Raw genomic sequence first — 23,852 nt, forward strand, 5'->3', positions numbered from 1 at the left:
AAAAAGCGTGATGGATCTTTAATTGAACATGACAGCTGTTCATTTTAATTACTCCTGGATCAAAACCATCTTCCTGAATGCTTGTTATCAAGTGATTTACCTAAGGAAATAAGATGAGTGATAAAAGGGTTCCTATGAAATGTAACTGGTTTATTTTCACTGGAGATTCTATCCCTTTTAACTTAAAATATAGCCAAGTTTGATTGTCTCTTGTTATTAAAGAACTATTGATATATTGCGGAAAGAAACAGTGTCCTCTTCTCTAGTTATGTTGTGCAGGTTTCATGACAGATCCCTCTGAAAACATTGGTATTCCTGTAACCTTTGAGAGATATGTGTAGAGTATATTAATGAGCACTACTTCCAAGTGATGTACAGTAACTTCATTCTCAGATAAAAACAGATGTGAATGATTCTGTTTTAATATTTAATTAGGCTCTAGGCCTCTGTTGGCTTGTTTAAGCTGACCTGACAGTGTTATACCTGGAAATACTTCAAATTAAATGCTGAGTACTTAACCTTGTTGAAATAGTTGTAATTTAATAAGGCTGATACTGTACTTCTTTGTGGAAGTACCATGGGTAATGAGAACTGTTCTTTGGCAGGATTTGCTTGCCTTTGAAGGGAGCAATTTGCTGCATGCCTCTTTTTAAAGTTTATCATCTAAAGTTTATCATCTTAAATAAATTTTGTTTATTTATTTAATGGAAGAGTTGTAGAGTGATAAAGTGGCTCCAAAGTTAAGGCTGGGTCTAGTTCTTGATTTTGCTGCAACTAACACCAGAGATGGAGAGCCTGCGGCCCTCCAGATGTTGTTTTACTACAGCATCCATCTTCTCTGTCATTCACCATGATAGTTGGAGCAAGCGACACTTCATAGCATTGTAGAGTTGGAAGGGACCCTGAGGGTCATCTAGTCCAACCCCCTGCAGTGAAGGAATCTCAATGAGCATCCATGGCAGATGGACATCCAACCCCTACTTGAAAACCTCCAATGGGAGAGAGTCGTGCTACAACAACACTGGTTGGGCCACAGGTTCCCCATTCCTGAGTTACACACATGGATTTGATGCCTACACAGAGCCAGTTTCAGGAACATTCTAGAGCTTTAGCCAGGAACATGATTCTCATTCCTCTTTTCCTCAGGAGGCAACTTAAGCCAAACACATACATACAGAGTCGGCTGGGATCATTCTTTTTTGCTTCTCAGCTCTTCTATTAGAATTGAGGATTTAAGCTATATTTCTGTAGGGAGCCTTTCCACTTTTATTTTTTCAGATTTTGTTTCTAATACTGTACAGTGGTACCTTGGGTTACAAATGTTTCTGGTTACAAACGCTTCAGGTTATAGACTCCGTTAACCCAGAACTAGTACCTTGGGTTAAGAACTTTCCTTCAGGATGAGAACAGAAATCGTGCGGCAGCAGCTGGAGGCCCCTTTAGCTAAAGTGGTACCTCAGGTTCAGAACAGTTTCAGGTTAAGAACAGACCTTCGGAACGAATTAAGTTATTAACCAGAGGAACCACTGTATTGTTGGAACCTGTTCCATAGTTTTTGTTTTGTTCTCTCCTTTATCTGCACTCCTATCCTGAGGCCTTGCCCCTGCTGCTCGTAGGAACCCTTCCCTGCCTGTTTCACTGTACTAAACCAAATCCCCATCATATTTCTGAAGGGGAAGGAAGACTTGGGGTGGGAACGCTTACTGGAAACAGAAGAGGCTTTGCTGTTCTCTCCTTAATTGAAAATGATGCTCCACTCATCTGCATTCTGATTTTTCATGAAAAACCTAAAGGGTTTCGCCTTTTCTTTTTGCATTTTCCAGAAATGTTTTGAGGAAAATGACTGAAATGAGTCAAAGGGAAGTTTGTCAATCATTAGCTATGTCAAAATAAAAAAATTCCTTCAGTAGCACCTTAAAGACCAACTAAGTTTATATTTTGGTATGAGCTTTCGTGTGCATGCACACTTCTTCTTGGTATCTGAAGAAGTGTGCATGCACACGAAAGCTCATACCAAAATATAAACTTAGTTGGTCTTTAAGGTGCTACTGAAGGAATTTTTTTTATTTTGCTTCGACTCAGACCAACACGGCTACCTACCTGTAACATTAGCTATGTCAGGTTGTGTCTGAGCTCTCTTTCTCAAGGTAGTTTTCTGTCATTTAAGGAAAAAGGTTTGTTGGCATTAAGTATAATTTAATCCTTCTGTGTGGTTAAGTTTTTTCTAGAATCTTTCTACTTTCGGCTGGCCTTTTAAAATCAATTGAATAGTTCCAGTTGTTTCTGTATCTTAAACCCTCTTTGTTTACATCAAACCTGTTGAAATAAAATTACTTGGCACAGTTGTAAAGGGGATTGAAAAGTGTGCAATGTAGAAATGCCAGGTGTGCTTTGCTTCTGCGGTTCTCTAGAGTTTGGTAGAACTGTTGGCTCCATTTTATAGTTTCCTTCAGTGTGAATTTGTTGACCCAGATGTAAGACATCTGTATTTTGGCATTCTTTGGCTTGTAGTTCTTAATATTTCACTGTTTTATCACTCCTGCAGTCTCACTACTTTGGTGAGTAGTATTACACATCTGGGTATTGCTTCTCCTTTCAGCTAAAGTGGCTTACAGTGAAATACCCAAGTTTACTTAAAGCAGTTATTTGAAACAGCATGTTTAAAATATATCTGAGTAGAACCTATTGAAATAAGATGCAATCTTCATTAGCTCAAATTTAATTTATAAAAGTGTATTTTATGCTGATTAGTGATCAATCATGACTTTGGAATTTATTCTAATGGTTCCAGCTGTTGTGAGAAGAAATCCCAATTGGGTGCTTGCTTACGAACACATGTGAAATGTGTTAAAACATTACTTCATGTATTTTTCCTGCTGTGGTAGGCAATACAGATAACATCTGTAAACGCTGATTAAAAGAATGATCTCCCTCTACCAGAATTTAGACAATTAGCATGATGTAGCTTGACGGGAATATTCTTTATTGTGCATAGAGTGGCCTCTGTCTATTGTTGTAACATGCCTTGAGTCAAAAAGACATAGAAGAAATCTAATAAACTAATCTTAAGTGTTATTCGGAGCATGGATGGGTAGGATCTAGCTAGCATGGTTTTGTGACACAAAACCCCTGTGGGGAGCTACTGTGGGAGCTGATGGTATCAACAGTACAGTATGTTGCATTTGACAGCAGAATGTCCATGTTACTATTGATTGGACTGCTTAGTCAAGTGAAAGCACATTGATCTATCCTTTAAACTCAGCTGTATGAAAATTTAGAGAAGTATATATCATGTCTTTGAACAGTGGGAGTTACAACCCTTTAAGAGCTTTCATAGTAAATCTAGTCCAAATTGGTCACCTGGAATATGTATCTATAATGATTCTTAATCATTCCATATTTTACATACTAATTTCCTCACTCCCTTAAAAATGGCATTTTTAAAATTAATAATTTGCTAAACTAAATGTAACACATGTTGGCCTAGCAGTGACTTTGGTGGAACTCACTGGGTGACCTTGGGCAAGTCACAGCCTTTTAATCTACCCCATAGGGTCATCGTTGTAGGGATTAACTGAGGAGGGGGTGAAGCATATATAGTGGAACCTCTACTCATGACCACAATCTGTTCCGGAGGCCCGTCTGGAAGTTGAAATGGGTTGCTGGGAGAGGCGCCATTGTGCGCAGGCGGCGATTGCCCGCTTCTGCGCATGTGCAAACAGCGATCACCACTCCTGCGCGTGCGCAAACAGCGGCAAACCCTCCAGTTACTTCCAGGTTTGCCGCGGATGTTTGGGTGAAATGAACGCGAGTGGAGGCGGGTGTAAGAAGAGGTTTGACTGTACTTGGAGAAAAGGGTGGGATATAAATGCAATATATAAGCCCTTCTGCTTACCTGCTTAAGAAAGCTAGAGGGACCAGCCAGATGGAGATGTCATTCGCCAGCCTGACATCCAAAGATCTCCGCGTGGTCCCAATTGAACCTGTGCCAGTTGCAAAACATGCCTGGCTAATTTCTTAACACAATCACAGGGCTGTAGTAAATGCCCAGACTGCAGCCAGGTGAGGCAGCAGTGATGAAGAGAGACCTTGATGTTTCTGTGTTCATATTCTTTGGCTTATAGTACTTAACACAACTTTTGCTGTTAGATTATTCCAGCTGTTTTTTCCAGCGTTGCAGACTTCATTCACATGTTACGACTGATATTCTCAGGGATTTGTCTCTAAGGTTTTGTATCTGATATTAAGCAGGTGTTGATTAACTTCTGTCCTGTGACAAATCAGTTGCTAGACTATAGTTTCCGTATCCCAAAAGATATGATTACATGAAATATGAAGGCAGGTGGATGACAGGTGTGCTTGTGGCTGGTGAATTTTGAACTACTGGTGTCCCTGCCCCCCCCCTTTGAATGGGCTGAAGTGGCTAAGCTGCGGTCCCTCCAGAGGTTGTTCCCAACTCCTTTGTGCTCCCACCAGTGTGGTCAATGGTCATGATGATGGGAAATCCACCCCTGGTTATAACACCAACCTCACCATTTGAAATCCTTATAAAAGTGCCCTACGTAGTAAAAGTTCGTTTGCTACTTTTTAAAATAATAGTAGTATTCTCTCCCCTCTCCTATACTTTGTTGATATTACTTTTCAGGTATAGATTTATGTCTCGTATAAATTGCTATGTTTGGCAGAGGATGGAAAACAAGTCTGTAAAATTATGTAATGTCTGAAACTTTGTGTTTATGATTAATTAGGTTATCATAAAATGTGTTTTTGTGTGTTGAATAATTGGGTCATACTTTTTATGTGCTCAGCTGCAGACTAAGGCTTTCAGCCTGGATGTAGTTACTTTAGTAGGCTTTCTTGTTAAAACTGTTTTTCTTACTGGTCTTTGGAACACAGCCTTCAGTATGTTCAAACTAATGTAATTTGAATTATATTGACATTAGTTCATAAATTGTGGATACTGGATTAGTTGGCTTAGCTTCTGTGTTGCTGTTTGAGTTTTAACCAATCATTTATTGATGTTGTATTAAACTTGCTTTATAGTTGTATCCTAGTTGTCGTAGTTCAGATTTTATCTGGTTAGTAAAGTAAGTTGAAATGCTCTGACATCTGGTATACCAGTCTAAGCACAATTCTTTCTGCCTAAGGGGTTTCTATTTCAGGACAGCATCTTTTGTATCCAGAGATTTACTCTGTCATGCGTGAGATATATTTTCCAAAATAAGGTAACTATAGTCACATAGGTGACTGGCTGGCTTTGTGAAGATAAGTTGAATTGGTTCTTTAGAAGAGTGCTGTGCTTTCTCAGAATTTGAATACATCTCAAAAATCTACTGAAAAGGATTGTGTTTTCAAGCAGGCACCCATCTGCTGAACACAAAGATTGGTCCAGGGCATAGGAGTGAGGTGATCTTGAAGATAACTTGGCCCTAAGGTGTTTATAAAAGTAAGACATTAACCTTGTCCTGGTAGCATATAGGAAGCCAGTGCAATTCCTTTAGCTGATGGTAGGTAATTTCTGTTACACATGCTTTAATATACTGTCTGTTTTATGGAGATAATCGCATTGAAATCAATGTTGGAGTTAAGGAAATATTCGACTCAATTGGATCTTTTATTTCTGCAATTAAGAGATTGAGGGTTTTTGTTTTTTTTACACAAAAGTTTTGTAAATACAATGGGATTATGATTGGGACAACATTGACTTAATATTTGAAATTCTGGCTTAAGTGGGGTTTTTTTTTACTTGTCAGTAACTGCAATAAATCTTTGATTTGTTGATAGGTCTTCCTGTCTCTCAGAGTTAAAATGCATAGTCTGTTCACAATTCTTCTGCTTGTTCACAGAAAAATCATAGTATACTTGTTTTCCTTCCATGGCTTCCTCTACTATTATACCATTTCTTTTCATGGTTTTGTACTCTTTTCATTGTATATACTCTCTGTTCTTCGTTGGTTTCGCCTCTTCTCAAACACCAATCTTATTAAACTATCACACCAATCTCCATGCTTATGTGCTCATGATTCCTTATCTACGGTATTTACTTCTCCCCTTAAATAGTCAGCTTCGTCGTTTTAAGGAATTATTAAAAATGGAGCTTTCCTCTCTCTCTTTTTTATTTCCCTCTTGATATTGGGTTGGATCCAGAGAAATCAGTAGTTTCAGTAGAAGATGACTTTGCCACACTCTCCTCTCACCCAGCGGCCCCCTGAAAAGACCTCTCTTGAGGGCTGTGGGACTCCGCTAAACTGGGTAGCCTGTGGCACAGGGGGCTCTACCAGATAGTAGGAAGGGAGCTGCTCTGTGGTGGCTCCACAGTTACATAATTTATGAACCCATACGTGTGAAAATAGTTCATGTGTAATTTAAGAATGACAGATACTGATCTCTTTGTGGATGAGGGGAATATTGCCTGGTTTTCATGTAAGGAAAGAGTTATTATAAGCAGCTTTTTCTGTTCATGAACCTGTTTCTTAATTTCAGTCTCCACAGCTATTTCTTGGTATTCAAAACTGTGTGTGTGTGTATTAAAGAAGAAGAACCAAATGTTGACAGATGATTTTTACACTGAAGTTTTTTCAGTATTCTAAGAAAAAGCACCAAACTGGTATTAATATCTAGTATTAGTAAACTGAGGCTATATTAAGGATATTTTTATTCTGCATTGCCAAACAAAAGCCTAACATGTTTTAATAAAAGAGAGTAACATTTTGAGGTCACAAAAACAGGAAAAAAGATTATGTATGCAAGAGAACCAATAATTGATTCAACACTTTCTTTCCCTAGCCACGAGCAGATCCCATTCCAATATGTAGCTTCTGTTTGGGGACAAAAGAATCAAATCGTGAGAAAAAGCCAGAAGAACTCCTTTCCTGTGCTGACTGTGGCAGTAGTGGTAAGTCTTTCACTGACCAAATTAGGCAGAGCTTTTTGCGGTCTTTTACAAGTGCTTTTGCAAGCCAGTGGTTCTTTGAGGGTGTGGTACATCATTTCTGTGAGCTGAAGTGTTCCCTCTGTGAGTGCTGCTTTCCTTTTGGGGGAAGAGAAGCACCTTCCATTCACAGAGTTAAAGTGTTAGCTAAAGCTCACCATTATGCTTTTTGTGTGTTCAGAGTTTTAGTTACCTTTTTTTTTTTTAAAAAAAAATTCTAATAATTTAATGTGGTTTATAGCTATGTCTGCTGGAAGAAATTGAGATTTTAATGTTTATACATCATTCAGCACCACAAATATATGTTAAGTCAGCAAGTATGTAACTTCTTATCAGTTTCACTCTGCCAGCTTTTGAAAACTGTCAGAATAGCTACCAGTTACTCACAAAGGCACAAAACAAGAAAAGTATCTTTGGGACAGAGAAATTTGGTGTGCTTAGTTAGCCCTGTTGTATTCCCCCATCAAAGCAACATTTCTCCCTTATGAGGTTCAAAATGTGCATTTTCCACCCCCAGTCATTAAATTAAAATGGTATATAAAAATGAAATGTTTCCTGTGCTTTTGACATGTACACTTTAGAAGATTCGTGTATAGTTCTCTGACTTTCTTTGTTAACTTTCTTTTTACCTTATGTATTTTGGATGAGACCAAAAGTGAACTCTAAAAATGCATTTAATTATTACTACTGTCACTTTTTCCTTCCTAGCACTTACTTATTTTGCTTTATGAAAAGCATCAAGAGATGTTAGGATAGTCTACTTTGCCTATGAAGAAAGTAAATTCCTCATATGTGAACTTGAAAGCATTTTTTTTCAAATAAACCCTTGCTTGCTTTTCTTTTTTCTGTTATCATTTTAAACTTGTGGGGCTGAGAATTAGGATATCCTGCTGTGGTCCTGAAATATCTATCTATTCTTGCCCGACTTTTGGTGATGCGGGTGGGTACAGTAACCAGCTTTCAAAGCTAAATGGAAAGTGACAAGTTCTAACCCTGAAAGGAGGTCAGAATTTTGTTTTCTGAGCATCTAATTCAGGTACAGAGGGTTGAATGCTGTAGTAGTCCTTATGTTTCACAATACAGTAGTTTAGTGCTTGTGAAAGAATTGAAAGACATTATGAAGTTCTGCCATGCTATATGCAAAAATGGCATACAAGGCAGTGAGATACAACTGAAGAATGTGATAATTTGGTAGCCAAAAAGCCTTATCTCGTAGAGAAGAGAAAACCATTTTGACTTTATAGTTTACTATGTGGTACTATATAATCCATATCATGGGGTTGGTCTGCTGGGTTGTTCTTTAGTTGTAAAATACATACTGCTGCTGGTTGCTGTCTTAGCAGCAGAGATGGTTGTCTTCATTTCAAGTGTTAAAGAACTCAGTTGTCAAAACCTGTGCGTTTTGTAGAATTCCTTTTAAGGGCTACTTTCCCCCCTTCATGTGTATATAAATTTTATGGGCTGTAACTTTTACTCAGACTTGACTCATTGAAATGAATGACTATGACTAACTTGGGCGTATTAATTTCAATGGGTCTTCTGAGTAGAATTTAATTGAATAAAACCCAATGCCTACATGTGCTTCGTGCATCACATAGGTAAACAGTGGTCTTGCATAGTGGCCCTAAACGTTGGGATGGAATTGCGTTTGCAAGCCTTACAGTTTAAGACTTAAGAATTTAGCGGGGGGGGGGGTATGCAACAGTATAACATAAACCACGGTTGAGCAAATTAGTTTGTGCATGAGCTAGTGCACACAGCTTAAGCACTCCTACTTTTCTTTTCCCTTTCTCCAGTGGGGAATCAAACCACAGAGTGACAAGCTGAGCATATCCCTGCTGGAGGATCCCTGCTGGAGGAAAGGAGAAAAGTAGGAGAATTCAAGTTCTGTCCATGAGCAGGCAGCTTGTGTACAGACTAATGTGCTTAACTGCAGTTTATAGCTTGGCGTTGCATCTGGATGCCACCATAGATTGATGTCATTTTAAGATGATATGATCTATTTCATAAATGAGGGATGCATTTGCCAAGAGCCCCCCCCCAAAAAAAGATGTAGTTTTTTGTTCTTGCAGATGTCTGAAAAAAATCTGTTGGCTTCACAATTCACTTATGAAAATACAATTTAATTTGGTATCTATTAAATGTGTATAAGATGCTCTTTGGAGATTGGTTATTACACTTTGGCTGTCTGCAAATATGGCTTTTCATTATGCTCTGACTGTCTGCAAATACAACATTTCATTAATCAGTGCATAATGTAATCAGCTTTTTTGCATTATAACAATTCACTGACAGTTCTAAGGAACAGCAGAATTGGAAGCGCCCAACTTTCATGGTTCAGCTTCAGTTTGAATTAACACTGATGCATTCTCTTTGCCTCATTAAAGGTAAATTATGTTTAATTAGTTACTTAGCATTATTTAGCTATACAATATCAGACATTGATATTGGCAGTCAAATTGCCAGATGGCTAAACCTTAACTGCAGGTGACATCATTTTTAAAAAAACAAAAACACCCCAATCTTCATGCTGTTCAGAGGTCTTTCATGAAAATGACTTTGGGCTTAGGTATGCTTTGGGTATGTCATCTCTTTACTGTGTCAATGCATTTTTGGAGTCAAAATATGTGATACTTAAGTGATGAGGGTATAGATTTCTGGAAGATTTTAAATCATTGTAAGAAGTCACTAGTATTCAGTAAACTGGGAATGGGAAAACTGAAATATGTGTACGGTAATACTTTTAAAGAAATCTAAACTAAGCTTCCCCCCTCTGTTTTTTTAAAAAGTGTAATTCGTAAGTATGTTATCATGTAAAATTGTACCATTTGTATAGTTATTAAATTTACCAAGCTATGCATGTTTGTTTACTTAGAAATAATACCCACTACTTAGTTGAGACTACTCCCAGGTATGTGCACATAAGTTTTCAGCCTCAAAGGTATAAATGTCTTAGATCAGTTGTTCGAATTATCTACATTCTGCAGAGCCTGTTTTTTCAAAAACCAAGCCATGGCCCCCCTACTTTTGAAAATTTTGAAACCTCTGTGGTACCTTTTGTTTTGTGATTGGTGCCACAGACCCCCAGGTGAGTTACACAGACCACCTGGGATCCACAGGCCACCAATTGGGAACCACTGTCTTAGACTATAATCATATTGGACTGGACTGGACTTACTTTTGAGTAGACATGCATAAGGGTGTCTGTGTCACAGTTGTTTGAGGGGAGAGATGAATATGTTGAACACGAGAGAGGGGCCAGGTCAGAAGGACACCAGACACAAATGAGATCAGAGCCAAGCAGCAGTTCATAACAACATGAAGATATTTATTGCCTCTTTTGAAGAAGCACTGTTTAGGTGCAGAAATGTGTCTTGTATTTGAGTATTTTTTATATTTTTAATATATTGTATATGTATATATATATATGACCGTTATTTAATGTTGCAGAGTATTAGGCATAAGGATTATAATGCTATACATTTTCTGTGACAAAAACCTTGTCTTAAAACACATGGTTAAAGCAGTCATAGGGCATGAGGGAGGGGGCTTAATACCCTCAGGGAAAGTGGTCAGAGCTGGGGCATATGACTAACGTGGGTGGAGCTTCCTTGCAGCCTGCTGAGAAAGGGGAGCCCTTTAGTTCTCACATAGAGTGTAAACTAAGTGGCTGTTGAGTGCAGAGGAGCAAATTGCTAAGAACACTGGAACTCATTAATGAAATAGGCAGTCACTGGAGCCAAAACTAGTTAATAACTGCCTAAATTACAAGATAGTCAAAAGGCTTGTATCTACCAAGTTTGTTGTGATGCAATTTACTTTTTCCAGTTAGAAGATTCCTGAAAAAATAATTAATAGTCCATGGAAATCAAGGAAAACAAATAAATAAATAAAAGAAAGGGTAAAATTAACTAAAAAAATTAACCTCTATTGGGCTAGACGAAGTTTCCTCTTGGTAACAGCAGAACAAAAATATTCCCAAAATGACTTAAGGTAGAAGCCAAAAGCAAGGTCTCCTGTCTATCAAGAAAACCAACCCACCGTGCTTTCAGTATCCCAGAAAGAAGGTAGGAGAGGGAAAGAGTGATTCATGGAGAGAAAATGATGTACAGTACACTAAAAATTGTTACAGTAGGATCGGGGGGAACCAACTTTCTTTGTGTGTTTCTCCGAAAGAAATCCTTCTTACTTCTAATCTCCAGCCAGACACTGGTTGTTCCCTTCCAGTTTCATCCCCTAAATAATTTCCTTCTCATTAAATCTTCATAAGGGACTTTGCCACCATATGTAGTGCCATCTGTGGAAAAACTCACTAGCCTCAGATGAAAGGCACCCAGTGAGCGCAATGTTCCAGAATCAAAGAGATACTTAAAAACCAAAGCTCACCTCATTTCTCAGATGGAGACCTATCATTCATCGCAAAGGCAATTTAAGCTGCTACATAAAACCATTCACACCTACCGTGTGAATCATATTGAAAACAAAGACATTAACCTGCAGTCTACTATTTCCTTAGCCCAATTTTGTTTGCTTCTCAAAGCCTCATTCCAATTAACCAAAAATTATGTGGTGTTCCAGCCCAGACAGGACAGCTTCCAAGGTGCAATGCCTATCCTTTTTTCCTTGATTTTAATTAATTTAAGGAGCAACCAGGATTCTCTTGACTAGCAGTCAGATACCCATAATACGTACAGTAATACTTTGAAGATGCCCATCTTCAAAGGGAAGATAAAGGGCCCATCACTATGTGTATCTCAAAAGCTTCTATGGTAATAAGATTGACCCCTTAAATCAGAGCTTTCCAAACATGAAACGTTAGTGTGTTGGCTGCAGTGTGTAGGTGTGTTGCATGAATGCACCCCACACTCCTCCCAGGGCTGGAAAGGGGTTAGTTTAGCCTCTGGTCTGCTGGTAAAATTGTGTCACTGTGTCACAAAATGATGCATGTCTAAAAAGTGTGTCACCAACATGAAAAGTTTGGATAGCTCTGCCTTAAATCCTTCATCATGCTCATTGTCCAGAACCCAGAAAATAAGTCCCAAAAGGAGCAAACCCAACAGATACCGGTAACTTGCTCAATGGCTTCAAAAGCCACATAGAGAACAAAGGGAACAAACAGGGTCATACTCCTGTCCCTTTTTTGATGCAAGTCCTCAATAAAAGTGACCAAAGCTGTTTCAGTGCCAAAACCAAACCTGAAGCTAGTTTGAAATAGTTCTAGATAATTGGCTTCTTCCAAACATACTTGAAGCTGAATGGGCACCTTGTAAAAACGACACTTGAGGCATGTCTGGTGCTTGTGTGCTGCTGTAAATTAGAGCTAGAAAATAAATAAAAAACTGGAAGCAGGAATAATTTTGAATTACTACATCCAGACATATATGTGCATAGCCACAAATTAACTCTCTCTCTCTCGTAGAGAAAAGAGTTGAAATACAATGAAAATGCACGTAAGATACATTTTTTAAAGCTCACAATAGTAGTAGTTGAACATTCAAGGATTACTGAGATGTATGTGCTTTGAAGCCTCAAAGTATACATTAAGGATAGACAATATGTTAAGGAGTTTAACAATAAAGAGTACTGTAGAGTATTTTGAAAACAGAAATATGGTACCAATATTTTTATTGTCAACACCAAATTAAACATGTATTAACAATTTCTGATAAAAATGTGATATCAGCAATGTGTCTCTTATGTGAATTGCAACTAAAGTGTTGGAATTCTCAAATGGCGCCCTCCCAAATGGCGACTAGACATACTGTTAGGTCCCCGGAGCCATTTGGCTCCTAGCTATTTTATCCCAGTTTCTAACACTGCTTCTACTCAGAGAAAACCCATTGAAATGAATGGACATGACTGACTTGGGTCCATTCATTTAAATAAGTCTACTCTGAGTAGGAATAGTAAGGGATATAACTTTTTTATTTGTTACATTTGTTAGACACCAAATAATTGAGGTTCTCTGGGCAGTCTTGTAATTGCAGCTGCCTCTCTTTCTGTCCATGAGAGAGAAGATGTACTGATGAAATAGTACTTCGAGAAGATGTCATAGAGCTTTAGGTGATCTGGAACATAAATAATCCTCATGTATGAATACTGCCTTTTTGTAGGACATCCATCCTGTTTGAAATTTTGTCTGGAGTTGACGACAAATGTAAAAGCCTTAAGATGGCAGTGTATTGAATGCAAGACGTGCAGTGCCTGTAGAATCCAAGGCAAAAATGCAGTAAGTTTTAATCCCTTATTACAAATAATATATAATGTTTGGTCTAATTATTTAGGTCTGGTTGAACCACATTTACAGCCTAGTTGGAATTGCTTTTTTAAAAGAGTGAAAATGATAGCAAGGGATGATGGTTTGTTTGTTTTTGTCTTTTGCTAGTTACTCCATGAAAAAATATTTTTGTAAGATTACTTTTGTTTTCCCTCCATTTCAATTTCAGGATAATATGCTTTTCTGTGATTCTTGTGATAGAGGTTTCCACATGGAGTGCTGTGACCCACCTCTTTCCCGAATGCCAAAAGGTGATCTCTGAAAATGTTTTCAGTGTATATGGCTTGATTGTATGTATGTATGTTTTGTACATTCCATGTATATCTTGATTTTCAGTTCAGTATTATGAACTGATTCAGTGAATTATTTATGTATAAGCTATTCATTCTTGGATACATTGATGTGTTTGTGATGGAGGGTTCTGAAATAGTCCCTCTTTTTCTATGTATTCTTTATAGCTTCCATAATACAGTACATTTGAATTGTAAGATGGCCGTTCAGGTTCTTTTTTGTTGTTCTTGTCTTTTTGTAGCAGCTTCTGTAGCTGGAGAGCTAAGAATTTGTCACAGTATAAATTTGTGGCAGAGCATGGACCATTAGCTCAGATTTCCCTCATCTAAGTTTAATTTTCTACCAAATTACCTTTCAAATAATAGGACTTTTTTTAAGAAGTCCGTAAATATAGCTCACCTTCTTTATCACATGAATGCAAGAAAATGTGCTCACATTGTTGTTACCTGTAATGTTAAAATGGAAGGTGACAGTAACCTGTCAATATTGTCGGCCGATCAAAATGTGATTCTTATTATTGTCGTTTATAGTTCAAGCCACTAAAAACTTTCGGTATTGATAATGCTGGTTACAGCATTCTGATTCAGGCAATCAGTTTATTGTTATTGCAAAGGAAATGATCTTTTGTATCATCAATGTCATCTGTATTCTATTCTAATATTTAATTTAAAGCTTTTAAAAGTTAACGGTATCCTTAAAATAAACATACCAGCTTGTCTTCTGCACTTCAGCATGCTAGCAAAATAGACAAGTTGCAGTCTTGCTGTTTTGTAGGCCAGCAGTCCCAGTGACTTTAATTTACCATCTCTCAGCCTTAGAAATAATAGCCATTCCTAAAAGTCATAGGACATCAGTTTGTGCCTAGACTGGGTATTGCCAGGACCTGAGTCACAGTTGCAAAATCATTGTTTGTAGTCCATGGACAGTCATACAGATGGGTTCTGCAACTGCACTGTGCTATTGGAATATTTTTACCCCACCTACTAACAAGAGTTCTTGGCATGGGTTACAATATATTTAAAATACCATAAACATTGACAATTGGGGTGTTGAAATTCTTCAGTAGGTGAGATTGCTTTATCTGCTGCTGCTGTCTCGTGACTTCAGGTTCCTGGTAACAGACCCAAGAGCTGCTAGTCTACAAACCTCCTTCCTATCGTTGGATGTTCCAGCATCACTCTGTTGTTCATTGAGAAATTTCTAGAATTAATGGCTGGAACCTGATGCTCATGCACTTTCACCTGAACGAAATCTTTTTTGAATCATTAATGCAGGGATGTGGATTTGCCAGGTCTGCAGACCAAAGAAAAAAGGAAGGAAGTTACTTCAAGAGAGAGCATCACAGATAAAGCGGCGATACACAAAACCTATTGGGCGACCAAAAAATAAACTAAAGCAACGAATGTTGTAAGTGTTTTTGGGTTTAGCTTGTCTTCTACATTTTGGTGGTGTTGCACTTAACAGGCAGATGCTTACGATGAGAAATGGTTTCACTGCTGGGTTGTTCCAAGTTAGTACATATTCCTTCTACTAAACTTCTGGTGGTTCCCTGACTTAAAGAAGTGAGGTTACAGGGGACCAGGCAGAGGGCCTTCTCAGTGGTGGCACTTCCATCAGATGTAAACTGAAACTGTAAAACATTGGGAAGATGACATGTGGTACCAGTACCATGGTGCGTATATTTAACATAGATATAAAGGTTGAAATTAATATTGAACCTCTAGAGTGTCAATCATAGCTTGTTGAATCCATTTTAGAATAAATTCTGCTGTGGGAGGTGTGAGTAGGTGTTTAAAGGTGTATGCCATTTTGCTTAATGAAATGTACCTAACTAAATGACACAAATATTGTGCATTGCTGAATCATTCATCCTAAAAGAGTTGACTGTGCAGTGGCACTGTTTAATGGACCTTTATTGTGGCATTGAACAGCAATGTGAAATCATATAGCATCAGGAGCTTGTTAACCTCTGTAGGCAGATGGTTATTAGCATATATGGCACCAAGTGATAGGCTTTATAGTAACAGAGCTGAACTTCTGGCATTGAAATATTCGAACAACATGTGGGCAAGGCTTAGGAGATTTTAACTAGATTGTGACTGTTAACTGCTAGCCATTCTCAGTAATGGGTTGGAGTAGGGAATGCATTTGGGGCCAAATGGAGGGTTGGTTGGCTATTGGAGATCAGCAAACCAGATGGTTGCCCCAGGCTGCTCCCTCTCTAATCTGTTTATATTCATTACTTCAGTTTCGCCACTATCAAAACAAAATATATAATGCTTAACAATAATAAGATGATGGAAATGAGAAGAGAATACAATTGATGTGAAATAATTATGCAGCATTGTGTTGGTTTCAGTTTGATAAACTTTCCTGGTTGCTTGCATTTATCACAAATATAAGATATTTGGTTTGGTTTGGCGTTTGTTGACTGTTCTTCAGCATTAGCTTTAGGTTTCTGCATTAGCCTTTAGCTAAATCAGCACTTCCTTAATCAAGCTAGATGCACTTTCCCAGTAAAACTCAGTACTGCTTCTCGGCTTTCATGTCAAACCTTTCCCAGTTCTTATTTTCCTTTTATCATTTTTTATTTGTACCTTCTGCACGGTTCTTAGCTGGACTTATGCCCCCCCCCCTTAAATACTTACGCTTTTTAAAAACCTGAAATACACTTTGACCCATTTAGACCCTGTCTTAGCAGGACAGCTGCTTTTTGGAAATGTTCTACTGCATGGTCATCTATGCAGTCTCACATATCGTTTCTACAAACTGTGCAAAAATATTCAGGAATATTTAATCTAGGGACAGGAGCTCATGTACTTTTGCTCACAGAAGATTTTGGCTATTTGCCTTGAAGAGAGGGATGAATAACCGAAACCAAATGCAGTATCCAGTGCTTTTTTCTGGGGGTACACAGGGGAATGCATACCCTTAAACATTTTGTGAATTTAAGTTTGGCCTCATTGAGGGGCAGTATTTCAATATGAATAGGAAAATGAGAGTACACCTAAACATTTTTTTAAAAGAAAAAAACACACTGGCAGTATTTCAGGGAGCTTTCTCTATCTGGAGTTTATGTTTTCTCTTTTACATCTTTACTTTTGTAAAGGTCCCACTGTAGTTCATGTAGCTAGCTGACACTAAGTAGCCACACCAACTGCAACAGGACAAGAGTATGGCGGGCAGGCAAGGAAGCAAGTGTTGCAAATGGTGAGCAGCCCAGGCAAGCTGCTGAGGAGGGAGCAACATTGAACGGGACTAGGGAGCCTCAGAGAGCAATTTGCCGAACTGTTCTCTGAAGCACTTTCTACCATCCTCCAGTGACTTTTAAAGAGGGTGGGGATGCTTTGGGGAGTCATTTGTCTGAAACGTCCCCATCCTCCATTAAATGATGGAGCCCAGGTGAGCTGCTGATGGAGTGACATTTAAAGGAGGTGCTTCAGAGAGTAATTTGGACCCCCCTCCATTAAACATTTAATAAGTCGTGAGACGAGAGCTGTTTGGATGAGCTATGGGAGAAGGGGGAGGGGGTTTGGCGTGAGCTTTGGGGCCAGCTGTGGGGGAGGTGTTTGGTCAGGTGGGCGAGGGGTGGCAAAATGGTGGGTGGTTAGTGAGTGGAGCAAGTAAAAGTTGTGGTGGCAGCTCCTAGTTGCTCCATATAAGATTAGTGGAGCAACACCAGTTTCCTTGGCTGGAGCTCTAGAATGTTTCCAGCAGCTGAACTCATGTGAGAAAGGGCTGTGATGAGTGACTATAATAGTTTGCCTTTACAGTTGTTAATCCTGAGGCTGACCAGTCTCTTTAATTGTAGTTAAAAAAAGGAGAGGAGATGCGGGGGAGATGTGTATTTCTGGTTTTTGTTAATCTCTCTCTGCTGAGCACAGTTGTTGCAACTGCACTGGTTAATTGCACTTATTATAGTTCTTATTTAATAGACAGCGTGCTTTACAGCCTTTGTGCTTCTTGTCCTCACAATAACTCTGTGGAGCCGCTGTTATATTTACTGTTTTATGACAAATGTTGAGAATGTGGCTTGCCCCAAAGCATCGAGGAAGTTGATGGCTTAGTTGGTTTGAACACAAGCCTTAATTAAACCTTTTAACCCCCCAGACCACTCTGACGACCATCATTTAGTCTTGACACTATCAAAAATAACAACATATATAATTCTGATGCTTTTGAACTAACATGTATATCTATCTATATTTGGTGAGGCTTCACCAGCAGTATTTAGCTGTTAGGATGTTGTTTAGATTTTAAGCAAAGTAGCATGAGTAATTCATATGCAGTTTTGCTATCGTTTATTTTTATGGTTTGTTAATGCTGACTGCTTCTTAAAAATTTCCATATTTTTTGCTAGGTCTGTAACCAGCGATGAAGGATCCATGAATGCATTCACAGGAAGGGGGTCACCTGGTAGGGGTCAAAAGACTAAAGTCTGTACCACACCTTCATCTGGTCATGCTGCATCTGTGAAGGATTCAAGCAGCAGATTGGCTGTTACAGACCCCACCTGGCCTGGTGCCACCGCCACCAAAATCACCACCACCACCTCCACCTACATACCTGCCTCTACACTTAACGTTAACAAGAAAACCAAAGGGCTTATTGATGGCCTTACTAAGTTTTTTACACCGTCACCCGATGGTCGCAGATCACGAGGTGAAATAATAGACTTTTCAAAGCATTATCGTCCAAGGAAAATGGCCTCTCAGAAACAATCATGTACTTCTCATGTGTTGGCTACAGGTACCACACAAAAGCTAAAACCTTCTTCACTTCCACCCCCAACCCCCATCTCTGGTCAGAGCCCCAGTTCACAAAAATCCAGCACTTCCATCTCTTCTAACTCTCCCCAAAGCTCCTCCAGTCAGTCAAGCGCACCCTCCTTTAGCAGCCTTCCTAATAACAGTCAGCTAAAGGGACTCTTTGATGGACTTTCTCATATTTATTCCACTCAGGGACACTCTCGAAAAAAGGGGCACCCGAGTTATGCACCGCCCAAGCGTTTGCGTCGTAAAGCAGCGTTTTCTTCCACATCCAAGTCTAAAACTGCTTTCTATGGAAAGAAAGAGATTAGAAGTAGGTTTATTTCTCATGCCTCCGCCTCTGGATGGGGTATGTCTAGAGGACGTGCTTTTAAAGCAATTGGTCACTTCAAGCAAACAACCTTCCTTAAAAAGCGCAGGATTCTAGGCAGATTAAAGTATAAAGTGACCCCTCAGATGGGGACCCCCTCACCAGGGAAGGGGAACTTGGCAGACGGAAGGATTAAACCTGATCAGGATGATGGTAAGCAACAGGTCAAAGCGCCAACCAAACCTGCGTCCCGTCCAAATCCAAATTCTTATTTTGTCACACAGGTCTTGGCTACTTCTCTTCTGACTTCACTCTCATACAAAAGCAATGAACTTTGACCTTGTAACTAATGCTGACTAAATCTCCAAATTGTTTTTCCAACTAATGCTGTACCGCCTTGTTTGTCAGTTTTTTGCATATGTAGTGGCACTAGCACCCACCCCAATGTCTTCATAATGTTGCTTTTATGCCTTTTGTAGTAGCGTATTGGTAGCCACTCCATGCTGTCCCTTGCCCTTTCTCTGGCCATAGTGCTGATGGCATTTATTAGGATGACCATTTCAACTCTTCATTTCCCTCTCCTCCATCGCTTTTCCATGACACATTCCATCTGCTACACAACACTGGATTTGTACTGCTGTGAAATTTACTCTTCCCAGTTTTAAAATAAATCTTTCCTTTTTTCTTGAAGAAACAAAAGTCTTTATTCCTTGCCTTAGTTTCTTCTAATCTGTTTCAAATAGTTTTGCCTAAGATTGTTTTAGTGTTGAAAGCTTGTTTTCTTTTTCTTAGAGGTTCAGATATATGATTAGGATATGCAAAATCTATGCTGCTGTCTCAGTTGTTTGATATAGTTTTGTATTCAAAATGTCTTTTTTTTTAATTGGGTAGGAGTAGAGTGTAAATTCTAAGTTAAGGCATGAAAGAAAATGCTGCTGTTTGTCCTGGTCGTGTTTATTTAAAATAAATCTGCAAATGTTTTAGTAGATACTATAATAAAGATTTGCTACGTCAACTGTGGAAAGATCAGTGGGAAGCAGGATTTTAAAGCAGTAGTTGCTCAGGAAATGGTCTGGGAGCTACATTCTGATTGCAAAAGGTGTTTGTTGTATAATGGTGGTGAATAAACTCTCTGCTGGTTTTAAACAACAGGTACAGAAATCAAAATAAGCATCAAACAAGAAAACTCAGATCTGTTTCTGGTGGGAAGAAAGGATATTATTACAGAAGAAGATTTGGAAATGTTTAAGCAGGCCCAGGAACTTGCAATGGAGGTAAGATTCACATGTGCCAGCCATGTGAACAGTACTGATACGGTAACTTGTTGCTTGATATGAGGAGGAAATTGTGCTACTGCTTAGTTCTGCTTAATGCCCCTTTTATTGAGGCTAGTTTGTATATAATGGTATACATCTAATCTGGAACCCAAATATCTCATTAGGGTAAAAGTAAACTTGAATGGGAAGTTCTCTATATAGCTTCAGGCATGGTGCAGAGTTAATACGTTTCACAGCACTTTAGTGTCTTGAAAGAGGTCCTTATTTTTAAGGATGTACTGTAGATACTGGTAGTTTGTGCTAATTTTCATTCCTCTGTAAACAGATGTCTCTCCACCTAACACCTAACATAGTGTAATAGCCTTACTGGTGGAATGTGATGGGGGAAAATTCTATTGCGCTTTCAAAACTTTTGTTCTTTAATTGTGATTAATAGAAAATTGGTTGTAAAAATGGTGGAGAAACAAATGGACGCTACCCTTCAGTGATAGAATTTGGGAAATATGAGATCCAAACATGGTATTCCTCGCCTTACCCACAAGAATATGCAAGGTAAGGAGAATGAACCTATGAACTGCTTTATGGCAAACACCATCTCATAGCTCCAAAAATATTACTTTTACAACTTACTTGCAAAGCTTCTCAAATTCAGACATGCAGTGAAACCAGAACTTCATAACTTTCCTTCTCTTTCTTTCCTAGCTTGCATATTATCTTCGAATGTTGCTGTAAAATCAGCTTGGCACTGCCAAAAAATCAAAGATTAAAAATATATATTGGCTGCAGATAAGCCTGTTTCGGTACAGAATGCCTCATGCACGCCCTTTTGTGGCTAAGAAAAAAAGGCTAGCCCCAAATTACTTCATGCATGTCCCGACATGGAGCTTGAGATAGTGCTCTTAAAACATCAAAAATAATCATCAATAATTAAGAGTTCAACAGTGTTCAAAGTGTCCACAATTAGAAAATCCACATATTTGTAAAATGTAATTTGTTATTTTTCTTGGTACCAAAATTTTCATCTTCATAGTTCAACATTTTGAGACTATTTTGCCATGGATAGAATATGACAAGCCCTGCAAACAGTAATGTTGATAATAAATAGCTTCCTATTTCACAATATCGTGTCAAGGAATTGACTTGCCATCAATGTGCTCACCATCATGTATGCTCTACTTTTGCCTGAAATTGGGCCGCAGTTCCTCAGTGATCAAATAATGGTTTATATTTTCATCATTTTTTGGAGGGGTCAAAAGAAAAAGTTAAACAAAATTGGAGAGGCGGAGAGATTTACCTGAAAATCGGCAGGCTTCCACCTCCACCTCCTTTTCTTTTTAAAAAACCTTTCTCACAGTGGTGCTCTTACATACAGCCTAGCAGCTCTGTCTCCCCCATAACTCATCCCTTTAATGTTGGGAATGGTTGACAAGAAAGATTAAAGCGGATCATAGAAATGCCAGCACCTTTTTCTGTTTCTTCCCTGCTGCTAAGCAGCTGGAGAAAATGAAAGTGGGATAACTATTTTTTAACCATAAGAAAGAGATAACAGCTGCAGCTGAAGAAGTCAAAGACTAGTGCTTGTTTTTAAGGAGGAAATACTAACGTGGATTGAATGGCCAATAATATCCAGAACATAAAAAGTATCCAGTATGGCAAAAGTACTTTTGGATCAACCAGCGACTGTTGGTATTGTTCAGCAGTTGATGGTGGAACAATTAAGAATGATCAGATGAATGTTGAAGAGCAAGAAAATAAGTCAGACAATAATGGAATAATTGAGCCAGAGGAATATAAGGTAGGGGAATATGCAGAGGCTCCAGATCAAACTGATGAAAAGTTGGCAGGACTGGATCAAGAAATCATACTCAAGGAATCAGATCATCGTATGAAAATGGAGATGACCCCCATACAAGAATTTGGGGAAGTAGAAGATAAGATTACAAATGGTGATTTAGAGAAATATCTGGACATAGTGTTGATGGAGCTGAGAGGCGAAAAAAAAAGCTTTGGGATTTCACTCCTGGCCTTTCTGTAGCGTTAGCAGATTTGGAGTGAATTCAGAGAATGGTGATGTTGAAGTTATGGTATTGCCTCTGGAAAAGGACTGGAAAAAAGCAAAAATGGAAGGTCCTAGAGGAGATCGGGATACCATTGTAAACACAACAGAAAATAGATTACAGCAGGAAATAGAACTGAATACACAGAACTGGACACAAACTTGCAGATATATAATGAGAAACAAAAATGGAATAATACAACAGGAAATGGAATATAACAAGTAAGAGAACTGAGCATATGAAACTGGACATGAACAAGTGGATATATAACAAGAAAAAAATGGAATATCGGCTCAATGTGTTACATGGACAGATAAAATTATATTATTCAATATGGAGTAATGGTGGTGAGAATTAATAGAAGTTAAATTGAAGGAAAAATATGGTTAACATTTATTAAGAATGACAATTAGTCTTGGACTTTCTATGAGAAAAGGAAATAAATGATTCTGAGACACCTTAACTGGGAGGAAATATTGATTAACAGAAAGTGGTAGATGTTCGCATTGACCCAAGTTTTTAAATAATCATATTCTCTTTTATGTGACTGGCAGATGGAAAATCAGAGTATTTCTTTTCTGTTGCCTTGTTTCTTTTTTATTGTTTTATTTTTCTCTTTTTCTAGCTTCTCTTTATCTCGGTTGTCTCCTTCTTCCCTTTTTTCTGTTTATCTTCTTTGTTTTGTATCTTCTGTAAATGCAACTGTATTATTTAAAAAGTCATTTAAAAAGTTGGAAAGTGGGGGGTTGTTAATTGCAGGTTTTATTTTTTAAAAAAATTCAGGTGTTCATTAATTTAGATAAAGGCTGAATTATGAATACTGTAGATAACTTCATTCAGAATCATAACATTGATGTGTTTTCACAATACATATAACAATGTTCCAATATTATGATGGGATTTGACTTCACAGCTGGTTTATTATTATTATTATTATTATTATTATTATTATTATTATTATTACTATTATTATTATTATTATTATTATTATTATTTATAAATTTGCTCCCAAGTCCAGCTAGAATTTATGGGCACTTGGAAATACCTCAGCAGACCCCCAAAATTGGAGAATGGCAAGAAAAATTATTAAGTTATGTGGAATTAGCTAAATTAACAAATGCAATTAGAGGGGGCAGTAATAAAAAAATTCATCCAAAATTTGGAAAAAAAATGGGGAATATCTTAAAAGGCAGTGTCCCATGATAAAAACTTGGATTTTTAATATTCTGTACAGATCAAAATTGGGAAACTAAGTGAAGCAGTGTAAAAAGGTATGAGTGTATTAGCCCGGGAGGAAGACAAGTGGAAGTCGGTTTACAGAAGAAGGATGCACATATTGGATTTAATCTATTTATTTGATATATTCGATGTAGAAGTTTTTGGTTATGTATAATTTGTGTTTTAGGTATGGTTTATTTGTTTATATTATTTGTATTGTTTATATTATTTGTATTGTTTTTTTTGTTATATTTTTTATTTTAATCTCAATAAAGAATTTTTTTTAAAAAAGGAAATACCTCAACAGAACTGTTATGACTCCAGCCTCTTAATAAACAACTTGTTATGAAGTATGATATGTTTTAAGCTTGTCTGTTTTTTTATTTGCTTGTTTAATATATATAGTGCCCTGGTTGACTAAGAATGTTGTCTTTTTAAAATAAAAATAATTGTATACTAACTGCTCTGATTTTTAAACTTAACAGACTATCAAAGCTTTTCCTGTGTGAATTCTGTCTTAAATATATGAAAAGTAAAAATATTTTGCTAAGGCACGCAAAGAAGTGTGGCTGGTTTCATCCTCCAGCCAATGAAATCTACAGGAGGAAGGACCTTTCAGTCTTTGAGGTAGGCAGCATTTTATTTGTGTTAGTAGTACTGCAGGCTAGTTGAAGAGTAAGAATGTAGTAAATGTATTAATCTCCCCACCCACAACTATCCGT

The 23,852-nt window shown here is 38.0% G+C and overlaps 1 protein-coding gene across 29 annotated transcripts in view; it reads left to right on the plus strand.

Annotated features, from left to right (window-relative positions):
* The window catches only part of KAT6B (lysine acetyltransferase 6B), an 80,145-nt gene that overhangs the window by 24,959 nt on the left and 31,334 nt on the right, over nucleotides 1-23,852 (plus strand). For 10 of the 29 annotated variants that reach the window (XM_035137469.3, XM_088670087.1, XM_060275038.2 and 7 more), the window contains 8 exons: nucleotides 6,787-6,895; nucleotides 13,045-13,160; nucleotides 13,378-13,459; nucleotides 14,774-14,906; nucleotides 17,860-18,791; nucleotides 19,731-19,852; nucleotides 20,292-20,407; nucleotides 23,616-23,757. In XM_035137469.3, the coding sequence (XP_034993360.3) occupies nucleotides 6,787-6,895; nucleotides 13,045-13,160; nucleotides 13,378-13,459; nucleotides 14,774-14,906; nucleotides 17,860-18,791; nucleotides 19,731-19,852; nucleotides 20,292-20,407; nucleotides 23,616-23,757 (1,752 nt within the window). The remainder of the gene's footprint in view (nucleotides 1-6,786; nucleotides 6,896-13,044; nucleotides 13,161-13,377; nucleotides 13,460-14,773; nucleotides 14,907-17,859; nucleotides 18,792-19,730; nucleotides 19,853-20,291; nucleotides 20,408-23,615; nucleotides 23,758-23,852) is intronic. The other 19 variants (XM_088670096.1, XM_088670099.1, XM_088670101.1 and 16 more) reach the window with 3 other exon arrangements.

Source organism: Zootoca vivipara, chromosome 5, assembly GCF_965207765.1.
Source record: "Zootoca vivipara chromosome 5, rZooViv2.hap1.1, whole genome shotgun sequence".
Classification (NCBI taxonomy): domain Eukaryota; kingdom Metazoa; phylum Chordata; class Lepidosauria; order Squamata; family Lacertidae; genus Zootoca; species Zootoca vivipara.